This window comes from Humulus lupulus, chromosome 2 (genome assembly GCF_963169125.1).
Source record: "Humulus lupulus chromosome 2, drHumLupu1.1, whole genome shotgun sequence".
Classification (NCBI taxonomy): Eukaryota; Viridiplantae; Streptophyta; class Magnoliopsida; order Rosales; family Cannabaceae; genus Humulus; species Humulus lupulus.
This window is the reverse complement of record NC_084794.1, coordinates 65367358-65385663: the sequence shown is the minus strand read 5'-3', so window position 1 is coordinate 65385663 and position 18306 is coordinate 65367358. Positions and strand designations below refer to the sequence as shown.

The following is an 18306-nucleotide window of genomic DNA, read 5'->3' as shown; positions in this document are numbered from 1 at the left end:
TGTTAAAAATTAAAAAAAGTATTTTAAAAAATTAATTTATTGAAAATCATCATCATATGGAAACATTTTGAATCACTATAATTTTAGTCAAAGCTTTTAATGAGCAATTAGAAAGTGATTCTCTTTTGAATAAAATAAGTCGAATGGTACTATAGTTAATTTTAGTAAGTAATTCTAGTTTAATGTATATTTCTTTTTAACAAAATGGATGAAAATAATAAATTATATGGCACCCTATTTATTTAGAAGAAAAAAGACACACCCTTAAACAGAAAGAAAAAAAAGAAGAAAAAAAATGGGCCATAATTATTATTCTAAAAGTTTAATTAATTTTATTAGTAAATTAGTCCCAAATTTTTTTTTTTTGGTAAATTGGTCTCCCAATCATTAGTGATTAATGATAAATGACTAACGCAGCCAAAAAAATCAAGGTTTGGGAACTAGTTTAAAAAAAAATTCAAAGACTAATTTGTCAAATTATACATAGTTGAGGATCTGTCACGCAAATAAGACTATAAAAATTTAAAAGAATTATACTGCCTAAGAGCACTTCAAAAGAGTGTTCTTATTCTGAAATATTTTTTCTTCGAGGATAAAGGAAAGTCCTCCATCAGATTTTTGTAAAAAATATTAAAAACTATAATATGAAGAAATAATAAATAAAATTATGTATGGTATATTAATTGTTGATGAATTTCAAAAGGCAGGATAAGTAAACCATTATAAGTGCTCTAACACATATAAGCAGATACATTTTCTACTGAAATGAACAGTTTTTTGCTATGGCTTAGTGTTAAACTGAGGATTATTTTACAAAATCTTAGATAATAATATTGAAATGATAAAACATGTATAGTAGATAGAATAGTCGATCACAATCATGTAGGAGGAAGAGTTTCACATTTCCCTTATCTCATAATATCTACAAATACAAGTATGACTTCTTTTGTGGTGACATGCATGATCTTCATACATCTTCTTAACCTTTTCTAGGCCCTACTTAATATTTTTTTATGACTTCTTTTGTAGACTACTTTGATTGTTACAATGCATATACGTGGTTCAACTAATATATGATAATGTATTTATAATGTCTATATGGATATCCATGTATTACCCATTAAAATTTGTTTAACAACACATCACTTCACTTGGATTAAATTATATTAGGGGAGGCATATTCACAGCCATCAAAGTCGGATTTTTTTTAATTGATTGCGTCACTCCAAGAAAAACAAAATTCTATCCATTCTCTTCTCGAAGAGTGTTATTTTGTCCAAGATAAACTAAAAAAAAAGTTATATAGTTAACTTGTGTTAGTTTCTGGTAGTTGGACGGAGAAGGGAAAATAGGCATCTAATATGTCCATTCAAGAAATCTTGATGAACTATAGGTGAAGATACCAATATTGCCATACAAAACTCTATGTATATTTCCCAGCTTAGAATTTCCAACATGGTGGAAGAACTCCAATCTGCTCTAATGGAAACGATTGTGAAGATCGTGAGGATATCAATCTTCACTTTTCTGAAACATATTCAGTATTTCAGCACCACGACAGTGCTCCTCATGCTTCCTTTCTCGGCCATAGTTCTTCTCTCACGACCCCTTTTCACCTCTTATCAGATACCAATATCGCTCCTCCATAATCTAAGTCAAAGATATTCTGGCTCATCATCAAGATTCACTTTGTTTCTCAATCAAAATTTCTCTCAAAGCTTCTTTTCCTCGATCTTCATCATACCCTTTACTCTTTCATTTCTTCTCATGGCAAAAGCTTCAATAATTCAAACTCTCAATCACCACAAACCACCGCCCTTTTCCTCATGCTTGACCCTTTACAAGCCTCTACTGAAAACCCATCTCTATAACATGGTTCTCATCATCTTAATCAGCATAACAGGAATCTTTCTCCTCTTCTTGATCGCCTTTTGTTCCTTTCCCACTTTTGGATTCTTTCAGACAATTTTCCAAACAGTTGGTAGGCTTATATTTTACGCCTTTTTAACCCACATAATCATTCAGTCCAACTTCACTTTGGTAGTGGCAGGAATGGAGAACTGTCATGGTTACAAAGCCATATACAAAGCTAATCGGTTGCTGAGAAATGGAAGGAATTCCATGGCTCTAGTATTGGCTTTGTTTACCAATCTTGGCCTTGCTTCTGTAGACGCCTTGTTCTGTTTTAGGCTTGTGAGAGCTTATAGTGATAGAGATAGAACAAGTCTTTCCATGGCTTTTGAGGGAATTTTAATAGCTTATATATATTCACTCATTCTTGTGGTTGACACAATTACTTATTGTATTTTTCTCAAAAGCTGCGAGTTTGATCTGTTGACAGAGCATTCAAATGGGTTTTGTGATCAGATTGGGCTTGTTTGAGCTTCCCTTAAGGACCTCTTCCTCGCTACAAACATTGGATAAACCAAAGAGCTACCAAGTTACATGTAAGATACTCTATCTCAATATATATAGATATACAATCTCATACATATATATTGATTTTGCTTTTGTTCTGTTTTGTAATCAAGAGAATAGGTAGTATAGATGAGTAATGACTTTTTATCTCAAGGGGTAGCATTTTATGTTCATGGGGTGTGTTCTTATTATGTCGAGGATGATGTATTACAAGGAAATGTTTTATCTTAACCCGATCCATTTTCATTTCTTAATCTTGTTGAAAACTAAAACTCAAACATGATCAGTTTATAAATAGGTTGACACAACACGTCACGTGTCTCATTTATAAAATAAACGTGTTTAATTCGGGTCAACTTATTAACGCATTGATCTGTTTATGACATATTTAACACGTTTACAACTTATTTATGAAACATTTAACACATTTATGACCCATGTCATGTCGTGCTCGGGCCGGCACACTTTTCTTATTTTGGCCCACTTTTAGGCCTATTTTATTATTGCCAAAAAATGTGAAGATAAGGAATTGAACATTCCACCTCCTCTTTAACAATCAATAGACTTACCACAAATCCAAACATTTCTTTGTTTAAATTATAGTTTTAGATATTTTTATATATTTTTTAACAATATTTTGCACAAAATTATATCAAAGATAATTATTATAATTTGAATACCTAATAATAAATACTAAAAATTTTAACTCACAAATCTTAAAATAAATTAATATAATTATAAAAATATAAAACTGAGAAAAATAATAGACTTTTATTATCATTTTAATTTATAGATAATTGACAAATAAAAATTTATTATCATTATTAATGTCAAAATATCATGTTTTTTATCGTGTCGTGCTTTCGGGCTAGTTTGTTCGTGCTTTCATGTTGTACCTTCAGGCTGGTCGTGCCGTGCCATGCTCAGGCCCATGTTGTGTCGTGCCGTGCCAATTTTCAATTCGTGTTGTGCCTGGCCCAAGCTCATATTTTTTTGTATCATGTCGTGCTCGTGCCAGTTTCGTACCATAATAGAAAGTCCAGCCAGTATTTACAGCTCTATGTGTGACCCATTTTGTCACCTCTACACAAGTCCAACTCCTATAACATTTTATTACTTTTATTACTATTGAAGAAGTTTTTAAATTTGAATGAAACATTTACAAAATTAGTAAGTTTTATACCAAAATTATTTCATTCAAAATATCAAATTAAAAGTATTGTTCCAAACAATGAGAACATAAGAAAATATAAAATTAGAAATTCACTTTAAAGTCAACTATATGCAACACTATATATTTAAAGAATTTCCAACTCAGTAAAAAAAACTATGAAAATGATACTTATTAGTGCAAAAAATTATCAAGTCAAACTAAACTAGTATAGAAATAAAATTAAGTAGATAGTTAATTTTGGTATATTTTATAATAAAGAAAGTTAATTATCTTTGAAATTTTCTAAAATAAATGGTCAATTTTTCTTTTTATTTTTAACTAAAATACAAAAGACTAAAATAGTATTTTCCTTAATAAATGAAATGAAATTTCTTTATTTATCCAAATTTAACAATTTTTTTGGTAACAGCTTTTAAAATTTATATAATCCCACACTTAGTGACTTGGTATAGCAAGTCACTAAATATTTTTTTTTACATTAATTTCGAATTTAGTTTTTTTTTTGCAATAATTAATGTTGTTTCCAACCAATGAGAGACACTAGCTATATTTAGAAATTGACATCCATTTGAAAAATGAAAAGTTTACAATATTATATTTTCATAATAAATAAACGTTTTTCATCACATAACCCTTCCAAAAATTTGAAAAAATCAAAATTTATTTATATAAATATTAATTAACAATTATAAAAATAGACTATTGATCTTAATCTAATGGTTAATATATATTAATTTATTAATAATACTGCATTCAATTTTTATGTGAGGGACATACGTTCATTGTAGATGCAAGCAATGTGCAATGCACGTTTACTTTATTTTATTTAGAAATTTATTAATTATTTTTATTAAGTTTTTATAATTGTTATATAAATTTCATATAAATAAACAATATTATATATAAAAGAATAATATAAACATATTAAAAGAAAAATTAAACCAAAATATTGTTTATAGTTTTTTAAAAAATAATATATAATAACTTTTTAAATCACAAACTATCATATTTAAGGTACAAAACATTCATGACATAATTCAAATTACACATTGGTAATTGGAGAAGAAGCTTGTTTATTCGTAATAGAAGAAAAATATTAATTTAATTTCTTGTATAGTTACACAGTCATGCTATTTGTACACAACACTTATATATAATATATTTATCATGTTTATTTATTTTTAAATATAAATGATAATTTTTTAATAAAAATTAAGATTATGTATTATATATTATTATAATGATATTTTATAATATTTAAATTTATATTAATATAATTTTTAAATATTTAGCGTGTATTAAATATTATTATAATAATGATATTTTATAATATTTAAATTTATATTAATACAATTATTAAATATATATTCTATGGAAATTTTATAAAAATTAAGATTATATATTATTATTATAATAATATTTTATAATATTTGACTTTATATTAATAAAATTATTAAATATTGTATTATATATTATTATAATAATGATTTTTATTAAATTTTAATTTATATTAATATAATTATTAAATATGTAGTTTTGTATTAAATATTATTATAATAATGATATTTTATAATATTTAAATTTATAATAATATAATTAATAAATATTTATTTTTAATTGATTTTAAAAGTATATTATATTAAATATTTAGAATATTTTATTAAGATTAAAAAAAATTGTTAAAATTAAGAAAAATTGTTAAATACACATTTTTTTTATATATAGAAGAGATATATAACTATCTAGAGGCAATTGCTATAGTTTTTTTTTTTTTTTGTTACTATGTACAAAATAACAATATTTTAGCCTACTAGTTACAATATTACTAAAGAGTTTTCTATCAATAATAAATAATTACATAATTGTCTACATATGAGTGGCTGTGGTATGCTTTTTTATTACGCACCGTTGCGTTTTCTTTTATTTTTAATATATAAATCAGTTGCAACCCAAATTTTTATATATGGTGGTGTATATTGTAGTTATTTAGGATGTTAAAATTAATATTCAAATAGTCTTTTGTACGCGTGCCTGATTTTTTTTATACATATGTAAAATAAACTATTTGAAACTTTATTTTTGGTATCTTAAATTATCTAGAATTTCTTGAAAATTTTACATAATTTCTTAAATAAATACAATATATGCTGCAATATAAAAAAAAAAATTGGATTACAACTAATCTATGTACCAAAAATTTAAAAAAAAAAAAAACATACTAGTGTGTTAAAAAAAATGAGCATACCATTGCTTGCGGCTCCCTATATATAAATATATATATATTATAAAATAAAATACTAATTTAATTGGTTACTATGATATGTTTAAATTAGACAATAATAATAAGTGTAGCTCTCGAAATGAAAAGCATGCACATAGATGCCGAAATTTGCCATTATTGAGATGATCGTTTGAGGACATTGACAACTTGTAGAATAAAGAAAAAAGATATCATATAAGAGCATCTCCAATGGGAGATTGCTTAAATTGTCACATCAGCCAAACTTAACCAATCAAAAGACAGAAGGAAAAAAAAAATATGAAGGCAACGTTGCTAATTTTCTTTTAAAATATCCTCTCCACCTCAGCTTCCAATCTCCATCTCTGACCATCTCTGACAAGTATTTAGGCAAAGCAACTCAGAGACTCTGAAGGTGATTCAAGATAGGTAAAAAGCAAAAGACGATAAATAAAATACCACCTATCATTGTCGAAGAGTGGTGGCTAGAGACTAGTTTAGGTGGTCAGAATGTGAGTATTGAGAGAATGAAATTAGAGAGCAAATAGAATAAAGTGATCTAGCTTGTGAGAACTTTGTGTTCGATGCCTCACATAGTAGCCTAAGAATAATATATTTATAGGCCTTTAGAGTGTCGTCATCCAATATTTGGTAAAGAGGCTAATAAAGTGGTATTTTTGAAGGAAGACTGCTTCTTGTGGTAGATAGCTAAAGATTGCCCAAACATTCAGCTTGGGATTTGACCTACATAAATTTTTGGGTCAACTCTGCCTGGGCCGCCATTTAATTATTTATATGAGAATTTTAATTTGTTAATATTTTTATGGTTTTTTTTTTTTTTTGTAAGTTTTTGAATATATAGCTTAAATATTCCCATATAAATATATAAGTTAAGAAATAAGCTATAGTTTTTCACGCAATTAAATTGTGAATTCTTAATCTTAATTGTTTAAAATGCAATAAATTATTTTGATTTGATTTTTCGTCAACCACAAATAAATATAAAAGCTTAAGGAAAATAAGAATCACAACAAGTGTTTACGTGGTTTAGGCTATTAATTAGTCCTAGTCTACAAATCAATTGTATTGAAGGTGGAGAACTTGCAAAGCTCAAGTTCTTCAGGAATTTAGGCAGCATTTTTACAAGTACTAAAGTTGGGATTCCTTTACAAGTGATACACACACCCTATTTATAAGCAACTAAGGGGGTTTAAGCTCATTAATTAGAGCTAATTACAATTGTTTACCGAGTTTTTTGAAAACTAGAAATATATCAAGAAGTAAGAGCTAAAAAGAAAGAAATATAGTGAACAGTCACAGATTTTACGTGGTTGGGGTGTTAATTAGTCTTAGTCCACGAGTCAATAGTATTAGGCTTGTAGAGAGTTTTTAACAATGGAGTTTTCTACAAGTTTTAGGAGAGTATTTGCTTACAAGAGAAATGTTGGGATCCCTGCTACAGTGCACAACTGGCCCTATTTATAGCCAATCAAGCACATTGAGCTTGGGCCGGACTAATCCGGGCCCAATAGGGATGTAATTACATTTTGCTCGCTAATGGAGCCATAATACAAAGAATGTTACATAGTAAGATGTAGTTAATCTGGGCCCATTGGGCCAGATTAGGCATGACCAAGCCTTACAGCTGCCCATTGCACGTTAGCACGGATTGGTCCGCGTGGGTTTCTAAGGGGATCCTGGGGACAGGATCTATCAGAGTAGTGGTAGTACTGTTTCCTAGGAACAGTGTACGTTCTATGCGTACCCACTTCTGCGGGTTAGTTAAGGAGAACAACTGCCAGATTTAATGGGAACAGGTCAACATCAGGGAAAGTTAGGCTTGCCCTATTCGAAAGTCTGATCCGGATTCGTTTACTAATGTCCCGGTTCACTTACCGGAGTTCTGGTTCGTTCACCAGGACTCGGGTTCATTTGCCAAGATGGACATCGTGACACTGAGTGTAATGCCCCAAATTTCCTAATAAGGTTAAGGACCTTGATTAGGAGGCCGGGAGGGCCTTAATTGATTTATTATGATATTTAATGCTTATATGCATGTTTATGTGAATTATATTATTATATGATTGTGAATGCATGCATATGGGCTTATATTTTAAATGCAATGGCATTTTGGTAATTTGGCCACTGTGGGCGTAATTGTATAATTTGGGTGCATGGTTGAGATTAAATATAATTTTACCACATTGTATGTGGATTGGTTCGAGCTTTTCGACATGAGACGATCGTGAGATGTAAATGTTCGGTCTAGTCATAACGGGTTTAAGTTCGGAGCTCGGGGTGAATTTAATGATTAGAGCATTACCGGGAATTAAAGGGTAATGGGATATGATTTATTGGTATTTGGGAATATTGAGAATAGCGGGAGTTGGAGAATGTTAATTATAATTAACGGTATTGGTTTGAAATGACGATCTTACCCTTGGAAGTGTTTTGAAGCTTTTAAGTGACCTAGGGGCACTTAGGTCTTTTGGCAAGGGATAAGTATCAGTTAGAAGGCTGTGGAAAAACAGAACCAAAACAGAGTTTATCTTCATCCTTCTCCCTTCCTTCCCGTACAAGTCTTCCTTCACCCTTTTCTTTGAGTTTTGAGAGCCTATTTTGAGGAAGCAAGCTAGGGAGTCAAGCTTGGGGAGGTTTAGCTTGGGTACAGCCATTGGGAAGGATTCAAATCGTGTTGGAGGTAAGGTTCTATCATTAATTTCTGGTGCATACCCTGTTTTGATACTAGTTTTCAGCTTGTGTTTTTATGGAGGGTTGTGGAATTGATGGAAGTTTAAGTTGGGGTTTGTCATGGGTTTTGCTAAGGGTGTAATATAGAACAAGTTTAAGGATTGAATTAGAGGTTTGAGTGGTGTTTAAATTGGGTTTGATGGATTGGTTCCAAGAGAAATCGTAGGGGAAGAAAAACAGGGGTTTTGGCTGAACTGGGGGGTTGCGCCGCGGCATGGCTAGGGAGAGCCACGGCCCTTGGTGCAAACTGGGTTTGGGCGCCTCTGTCTGAGAGGCGGGCCGCGGCATGGCCAAGGAGGGTCGCGGCCCTTAAGGTCATTTTTGCCAGAATGGGGTTTTTAGCTTGGGGATTCAAGCCTTAGGCCTCGGGGTTGAACCTACCACCTGGTTGAGTAGTATTTGAGGTCCCGGAGGTTAGGTTTTGGTTTGGGAACATTTTATTATTCATTTTATTAATGGCATCCCATATGTTTGGTTATGACTAAGTGACCGCTAAAGGATTAAAAGCTGATCGTTCTCAAAGGTCGTTTCTTTTATTAATTCTCGCTCGAACCCGAGGTAAGAAAACTGCACCCCGTGTGTGACATGCATGGCTATGATTGATGCATGTTGGATGTTTAAATGTAAACATTGATAGCATAATGAATGCTTGGCGATCTTGCCCATTTGCATATGATTATGATTGAGGCATGCTGGATGATTTAGTGTGATGCATGTGATGCACGAGAAACATGTGATTAGGGCATGCCATGAATGATGAATATGAGATTGGTCAGAGCTTGAGTCTCTGAGTTTGTGCATGATCATGACTATGCTAGAAACTGTTTAGTAAGCATGCTGAATGCCCTATTCCTGAGTAACTGGCATATGATACATGTTGATAGCATTGCTTACTTGTGTATGGACATGGGTTGAATACAGAATCGACAAAAGTGTTAGTATCAGCTGTGAAGCTGTGACTTACTTGTCAGGTTCGGCAGTGATACTGGACACAGGTCAGGAAGCACTGACTTACTTGTCAGAACGGCCTTAGCGTGAATCACGCAAGCCAACAAAGATTAGATCTAATCGACTTCTAGCATTGAATGACTCAAGGAGCATTAATGCCTGACCGACCCTGAGGGTCGATGAAAGAAAACAGAGCTTGGAGGCTAGTGGCTCACTTAACAGCCACTCTCCCGCTACAAAACAGAGCCTGGAGGCTAGTGGCTTACCCAGCAGCCACTCTCCCGCTAGAAAAGAGAGCTTGGAGGCTAGTGGCTTACTTAACAGCCACTCTCCCGCTAAAATTATGTGTTATTCATTTGTTTGAAAGCTTTATGTTCAGTATGATTATAATGATAATCATTTGATAATGTTTATGAAAAGTGTTATGTTTTCTTGCCGGGCTTCGGCTCACGGGTGCTATGTGGTGCAGGTAAAGGCAAGAGGAAGTTGGACCACCCTTGAGTTGGAGAGCTTAGGTGATGACGTGTACATATGCAGCTGCTCGACCGCCACGGCCGAGGTTTAAAGTGGAACTAAGGTTGAACCCTGTTTTGCCGCTTAGAACGGCCTGTTGTAAATATTTTCTGTAATAAACTCTGAAATTTATATTTTTGGGATCCCAGAGTATATACTAAACGTTCTAATGAAACGTTACATCATAACCAAAGTGTTTAAAACCCTAAACCGCTAATCATACTTAGATCACGTTTTGGCTAAATGACTCGATTAGCGAGTTTAGCACTGTTTACAAGGCACACCGTAACGGTCCCAGGAGTTGGGGCGTTACAACTTGGTATCAGAGCGAGCCAAGGTTTATGGTTCCTGAAGACAAGCTGGGCATGTACACTCATCACTGAAGATAGCTTCACTCAAGGAATGGTAAATATTTCTGTAGCTATGTGTATAGCTGTTTGAATAAAATGTGAATGCTTTACCTGTACTTTGTATTAGGGAGCATGAGATTCTGATAGAGCCTGGCTCTTGACTATATGATTATATGCTCCATGGAAATGTTTATGAACATGATTATTTGATTGCCTGCTCCATGAATATATAATTATGTTATTTACATGCTGGGGCTTGAGGCATGGTTGAGTATTGGAAGAGCAGGGGTTATGAGTATGTATGAATGCCATGGGCATGTTTGCAGCACTACAAGTGGTTTATGATTGTGGTGTGGTAAGATTTATCCCGTGGGAAAAGCCCTTGATATGGTTATTGTGACTAATGGATCAAGTTATTGACTGCATATTGAATCAACAGGTTTATATTCAAGGCAGATTATGAGGCCTGATGATAGTTATATAGGGGCTGGGAGGTACAGCCAGGGTATCAGTTCTTCGTCTGCATCTTTGAATATTCAGCAGACGCTTACAGATTTGCAATTAAGATTGCAGAGGCAGGAGGAAGAGATCAGGTACTTGAAACAACAACGGAGTCTGTTGGGGAGTACCTCTTCCTTTGCTATGCTAGAGGTGACATCAGTTTCAGCTCAGCCTAGGGTTGAGAATAGATGGGAATTTCTTTGTGGAAGATTCATGAGGTTTTATCCTCCAATCTTTGAGGGAGGCCTAGATCCGTTCAGAGCTGAGAAATGGATGGGCATGATCAGCTCCATTCTTGATAGTATGGTACTGGTAGGTCATGATAGAGTGATCTGTGCTACATGTGTACTGCGGGATGATGCCCGGACATGGTGGGAGGTAGTATCCCAGATACGAGATACAGCTGTGATGGACTAGAAAGAATTTAGGCAGCTGTTTAATGAGAAGTATTATTGTGATGTAGCTAAGACTGCTAAGATGAATGAGTTTCTGAATCTTGTTCAGGGCAATGCATCAATGACTGAATATGCTACTGAATTTGATGAGTTGGCCAAGTTTTCCTTAGACATGGTACCCACAGATATGGAACGGAAGAAAAGGTTTATTCAGGGATTGAATCCTGGAATAGCTCAGGGCATTAGAGTTGCCCCAGTGTATGAAGTCTCTACCTATGCTCAGGTGGTAGAGAAGGCTCTTGCTGTTGAGAGTATGGTAGTTGGGCAGCAGAGTGCTGGAGAGCATGGAGCTCAGATAGTGGTACCTCCACTTAGTGGAGCAAGCAAGAAGAAAAGCTGGAAGACTGAAATAGTATGCAACCGGTGCAAGAGGCGGCATCTGGGAGAATGCCGAGCAAAAGCATGTTTCCTATGTGACATGGTTGGACATCTCAAGAAGGATTGCTCAAGGTTAAAGGAGCTTGAGCAGATGAGGATAGACAGCTTGACTCCAGCTCGAATGTTTACTCCAGAGCAGATAGAGTCTGGGACTGAGACTAGCTCCTCAGGAGTGGCAGGTCAGTTTTCTAGTTCTGATATGTGAATTATGCTGTTTGGCTTTGGCGCCATGTTTTTCTTTTGTTGGTATGTGTATAGACAAGGGTATATAGATGGTGTATATTGATCGCATGGTTATGTTGTGATGGGAAAAGTAATACGGTATTGGTAACTTAAGAGTTGAGTTGGGTTTTGGAAAGGATTCATCGGGGATTTTGGTAAAGCTGGTTGTGACAGGCTTTGGTTTGATCCAGGGTTTGGATTGGTTAAGTAATTAAAGAACAGTCTTGAATGGCAAGGAAAGTATGGTAATTCTTGAGCTTGATAGCGAAAAGTCTTGTGACAATTGGCATTACGCATGAATTCGATATGTTTATGATATCGGATGTGAGGGCTGGAGTTTGTGCAGGGAGGTGCATGGAACTCTTAGCCAGTGTGGTGGATACCACTTAGATTGTGTTAGTGAGATCAGTACAGACTGGATTAGTCTGTGGGTTTTTAAATGTATTTTCAGGTGATCTGACAGGCCTTCTTTTTATTAAAGGAAGATTAGAAATGGAATGGAATGGAATGGAATGGAATGGAATGGAATGGTGATTGGTTTAGTACCAGAAATGGAATCAGATGTAAATACAGTTTCGAGTGGCTCAGTGGGGTTGTAAGAATTAAAGAGTTAGTTGCTGAGTAAGATGGAATCCTTTAAGGTGGATCTTGGATCTGGTTAGGACCAGTTAGAGATCAGGGTGAGAAAATTATGTAAAGGATTGAGCTAGTATCAGATTAGAGCACTGAGGGTGCTGAGTATACCTTGGGAATTGGGTTGATACTAAGTGTTTGTGAACCAGATGAATGGAGCATTCAAGGATTTGTTTGAAATGGGATTTGTGATCGTCTTGGACGATGGAATAGTGGTGTTTTCTCTGTAGAGAATTGCCAAGAGTGAAAAGTGTCTTGGGGACAGGAGTGTCCATGAATAGTAAAGATATTTTAGGTGCCTTGGGAAGGAAAGTGCTGGGTCTTCATAGACCAGGATCAGTTAGGGGATAATTAAGACATCCTAGTGATAGAGAAAAATGATTGCCTATGCAACATGTTGAATAAAGAATCTGGTCAGGACTGGGTAGAGTTTCTGGAGGGCCAAGTGGCCAGTTCATTGTTGAGGTTATTATCTCAAGAAAGATAGAAAGGAAAGATGGTTAAGTGAGCCACAGACGGGCAAGATTGAATGGAAAGCTTTAGCTGGATTAGCTAAAGGTTGTACAATGACAGACATGATTTTATGGTAATATAGAGATCGGACTCGGGATCCGATGGGCATCGAGATTAACTGAGAGATTCTGGATGAATCTCATGCTATTCTTTAATTCATTTCATTCAGGCATTGTGGAAGGGTAACATAATATGGAAATTTTATAGTGATGGCCTGAGATGATGGGACATATATTAAGGCATGTGTAAAGCCCTTACCTGTTAGCAGGTCGAGACAGTGTATCAGGGAACAGCAAGGCCATTTCAGACTTTGGGTATTTCATAGTGGGAATATGTGAGCATCACGATGGGTTTCGCGGTGGGATTCCCAGGTTGACGGATCGAAATGATTTAGCATTAAGTCATTGTGGACTAGCAGTCCAAGAGAGTTTATTATATGAGAAAGGACAGGTGAATAGTACAGCTGATCTATATTTGAGTCTCCTTGTGAGAAGGATAGAGAGCCTTCGTGAACTCAAGGTCTGTCTTGTCAGATGAAGACTCCAATGTTACTTCCAGGTTATGGAAGGTTGATAGAAGGCGATGAATATTTAGATAGACTTTTGTATAGATCATTGTTCTCGAGGTGAACATAATCAAAGGGAGAACTGTCCAATGTTGAAAGGGTACCTTATGAGATAAGGTATGGTAGAACATGTTCATCACCTGTACATTGGAATGTGATGTGATGGGTGAGATGTTACATCTGGATCATGAGATGGTTCAGGGGACCATAGAGGTTATTAGAGGTTGGAGCAGGAATGCTCATTTCTCAGATTAAATGGAAAGTGATACTAAATTGAAAAGCAGGAACATGGAATTCCAGGTAGGAAGTTGTGTTCTTCCTAAAGAATCACCATGGAAAGAGGTGATGAGTAAAGGCAAGTTGAGCCTAGATTGGTATGACAGTTTGAGTCCTAGATAGGACTGATCAGATTATCGTTTGTTGGACTATAGTTTTGGTTTTGATAGCTGTACACTGTGTTGTGTACTTCCATGCAGTGGACATGGGTTGAAAGAACTCATGAGTTGAGTTGTGAGGCTCTGAGGAACCAGGTATACCTTGATTTAAGGTATGTTGCAGAAACAGTGAGGTCAAGAGAATGACCTGGGAAACTGGAATTGGTTGTGCGGAATTCTTATTCCGGGCTGTTCAGATAAATTTCGAGGACGAAATTTCTGTAAGGAGGGGATAGTTGTAATGCCCCAAATTTCCTAATAAGGTTAAGGACCTTGATTAGGAGGTCGGGAGGGCCTTAATTGATTTATTATGATATTTAATACTTATATGCATGTTTATGTGAATTATATTATTATATGATGGTGAATGCATGCATATGGGCTTATATTTTAAATGCAAGGGAATTTTGGAAATTTGGCCACTTTGGGCGTAATTGTATAATTTGGGTGCATGGTTGAGATTAGATATAATTTTACCACATTGTATGTGGATTGGTTCGAGCTTTTCGACATGAGACGATCGTGAGATGTAAGTGTTCGGTCTAGTCATAACGGGTTTAAGTTCGGGGCTCGGGGTGAGTCTCGGGGTGAATTTAATTATTAGAGCATTACCGAGAATTAAAGGGTAATGGGATATGATTTATTGGTATTTGGGAATATTGAGAATAGCGGGAGTTGGAGAACGTTAATTATAATTAACAGTATTGGTTTGAAATGACGATCTTACCCTTGGAAGTGTTTTGAAGCTTTTAAGTGACCTAGGGGCACTTAGGTCTTTTGGCAAGGGATAAGTATCAGTTAGAAGGCTGTGGAAAAACAGAACCAAAACAGAGTTTATCTTCATCCTTCTCCCTTCCTTCCCGTACAAGTCTTCCTTCACCCTTTTCTTTGAGTTTTGAGAACCTATTTTGAGGAAGCAAGCTAGGGAGTCAAGCTTGGGGAGGTTTAGCTTGGGTACAGCCATTGGGAAGGATTCAAATCGTGTTGGAGGTAAGGTTCTATCATTAATTTCTGGTGCATACCCTGTTTTGATACTAGTTTTCAGCTTGTGTTTTTATGGAGGGTTGTTGGAATTGATGGAAGTTTAAGTTGGGGTTTGTCATGGGTTTTGCTAAGGGTGTAATATAGAACAAGTTTAAGGATTGAATTAGAGGTTTGAGTGGTGTTTAAATTGGGTTTGATGGATTGGTTCCAAGAGAAATCGTAGGGGAAGAAAAACAGGGGTTTTGGCTGAACTGGGGGTTGCACCGCGGCATGGCTAGGGAGAGCCGTGGCCCTTGGTGCAAACTGGGTTTGGGCGCCTCTGTCTGAGGGGCGGGCCGCGGCATGGCCAAGGAGGGTCGCGGCCCTTAAGGTCATTTTTGCCAGAATGGGGTTTTTAGCTTGGGGATTCAAGCCTTAGGCCTCGGGGTTGAACCTACCACCTGGTTGAGTGGTATTTGAGGTCCCGGAGGTTAGGTTTTGGTTTGGGAACATTTTATTATTCATTTTATTAATGGCATCCCATATGTTTGGTTATGACTAGGTGACCGCTAAAGGATTAAAAGCTGATCGTTCTCAAAGGTCGTTTCTTTTATTAATTCTCGCTCGAACCCGAGGTAAGAAAACTGCACCCCGTGTGTGACATGCATGGCTATGATTGATGCATGTTGGATGTTTAAATGTAAACATTGATAGCATAATGAATGCTTGGCGATCTTGCCCATTTGCATATGATTATGATTGAGGCATGCTGGATGATTTAGTGTGATGCATGTGATGCACGAGAAACATGTGATTAGGGCATGCCATGAATGATGAATATGAGATTGGTCAGAGCTTGAGTCTCTGAGTTTGTGCATGATCATGACTATGCTAGAAACTGTTTAGTAAGCATGCTGAATGCCCTATTCCTGAGTAACTGGCATATGATACATGTTGATAGCATTGCTTACTTGTGTATGGACATGGGTTGAATACAGAATCGACAAAAGTGTTAGTATCAGCTGTGAAGCTGTGACTTACTTGTCAGGTTCGGCAGTGATACTGGACACAGGTCAGGAAGCACTGACTTACTTGTCAGAACGGCCTTAGCGTGAATCACGCAAGCCAACAAAGATTAGATCTAATCGACTTCTAGCATTGAATGACTCAAGGAGCATTAATGCCTGACCGACCCTGAGGGTCGATGAAAGAAAACAGAGCTTGGAGGCTAGTGGCTCACTTAACAGCCACTCTCCCGCTACAAAACAGAGCCTGGAGGCTAGTGGCTTACCCAGCAGCCACTCTCCCGCTAGAAAAGAGAGCTTGGAGGCTAGTGGCTTACTTAACAGCCACTCTCCCGCTAAAATTATGTGTTATTCATTTGTTTGAAAGCTTTATGTTCAGTATGATTATAATGATAATCATTTGATAATGTTTATGAAAAGTGTTATGTTTTCTTGCCGGGCTTCGGCTCACGGGTGCTATGTGGTGCAGGTAAAGGCAAGAGGAAGCTGGACCACCCTTGAGTTGGAGAGCTTAGGTGATGACGTGTACATATGCAGCTGCTCGACCACCACGGCCGAGGTTTAAAGTGGAACTAGGGTTGAACCCTGTTTTGCTGCATAGAACGGCCTGTTGTAAATATTTTCTGTAATAAACTCTGAAATTTATATTTTTGGGATCCCAGAGTATATACTAAACGTTCTAATGAAACGTTACATCATAACCAAAGTGTTTAAAACCCTAAACCGCTAATCATACTTAGATCACGTTTCGGCCAAATGACTCGATTAGCGAGTTTAGCACTGTTTACAAGGCACACCGTAACGGTCCCCGGAGTTGGGGCGTTACACTGAGTATCTCCCATGGATCCTTGATAAGGTCCGTCTCCATCGACCAGTTAGTCTGCTACCTCAATTGGCATCCCGGAAGATATAGGTTGGTCAGGGCCGAGAAGATGAGTCGGGCCTGCATCTTAGTCCCGATTCCTTCGTTATGCTCGTGCCCATTGAGTGTTGTTGGGCTCGATGGTGCTTGGGCTATCTAGGGTTTCCTCCTTCCCCGTTCACCCGGTTCAAGATGGGCTCAGACCTCTTAAGAGGGCCCCACAGTCCCATTGGATCACACCATGTGTCGCGGGTCAAAAATAGGGATAACAACAATAATATTCTACTAATGGGATTATGTTACATGTAAATTAAGCTCATTTTCCCATAAGTTAGGCTCTTGGGCCCTATTTACTTGCCAAAGGGCCCACTATAAGGTTAACTGACACCTGGTCTTATTAGAAAGGTACACCTTGATAGTGTCAAGGGATAGTTGCATGTATTCCCATGATTATGCGGTGTTGTGAGACATCCTCTTTGTCAGTCATACGAAACTGGCAATATGATCCTTGCAGTTCCGTGAAGGGATGTCCTCAAAGATTAACGGGCAGACCACGTCTCGAGGACTTATGCCAGGTTGACAGATTCGATAGCAAGACTACTTCCTTTCCGGGGATCCTTGGGAATTGATTATGAATGAACCCCTGAGTAAGTTCTCTGGCCGTAATGAAACGACACCTCAACTTCCTGTGATTTACATCCCGAGAAAGACTAAACGACACCAGTAACTAAGATCATGTTGTCGTATCGAGAAAATACGAACAACATATTATATGACTTTCTTTCAACTTTAATTTAAGTTCATTTAATGCGCCATGGCCCAAAATTGGATAAAAGAGCTTGAATCCAATTTTGGGCTATTTGGAGGTATTGGTAAAAAGCTGATCTATGGGCTTGAATTTAATTTTTGGCTACTACAATTGTAAAAAAAAATTAATTTTCTTTATTGTATTAAATAAGGAGAGCAATATTTCTAAGAGAGTTGGAAAAGAGTCAAGTGTACTTGAAGTATCATAAATTAATATTTACTTAGACATAGTAATAGTAGTGAAGGGAAGGCTTCGTACCTTAACAAATGGGGTTGACGCCGATACGATATACCTAATGCTGTGCCAAGTCAACATAACACATCTTTACCGACAAGCCCAACTAAACGGTGGCCTGACCTGACCATTATATTTATATAAATATATATATATAAATACATATATATATATATCAAAGGGCTATTGATCTTGGAAAACAAATGTGTGGGCTATTTTTTATTTCTTTCATTGGTCAAAGGTAACATGGTAGTGTAAAACCTCCAAATTTGTTTATGCAATATGCATGGGATACTGAAAGCATGAGCAAGCTACGGAAA

At 36.0% G+C, this 18306-nt stretch overlaps 1 protein-coding gene across 4 annotated transcripts; it reads left to right on the top strand.

Moving 5' to 3' along the window:
* The first annotated feature begins 1197 nt into the window (after nt 1-1197).
* Nucleotides 1198-16770, top strand: LOC133817951 (uncharacterized). 4 transcript variants are annotated; one of them, XM_062250605.1, is made up of 2 exons: nt 1198-2447; nt 10000-12464. In XM_062250605.1, the coding sequence occupies exon 2, from the start codon at nt 11372-11374 to the stop codon at nt 11930-11932; it is 561 nt and encodes a 186-aa protein (XP_062106589.1). In that variant the 5' UTR covers nt 1198-2447; nt 10000-11371; the 3' UTR covers nt 11933-12464. The 4 variants fall into 4 exon arrangements, 1 of the variants encoding a protein (XP_062106589.1); XR_009885742.1 differs by having other exon boundaries at nt 1222-2447; nt 10000-10218; XR_009885743.1 differs by lacking the exon at nt 10000-12464 and adding an exon at nt 3321-3660 and having other exon boundaries at nt 1222-2447.
* Nucleotides 16771-18306: the final 1536 nt, after the last annotated feature.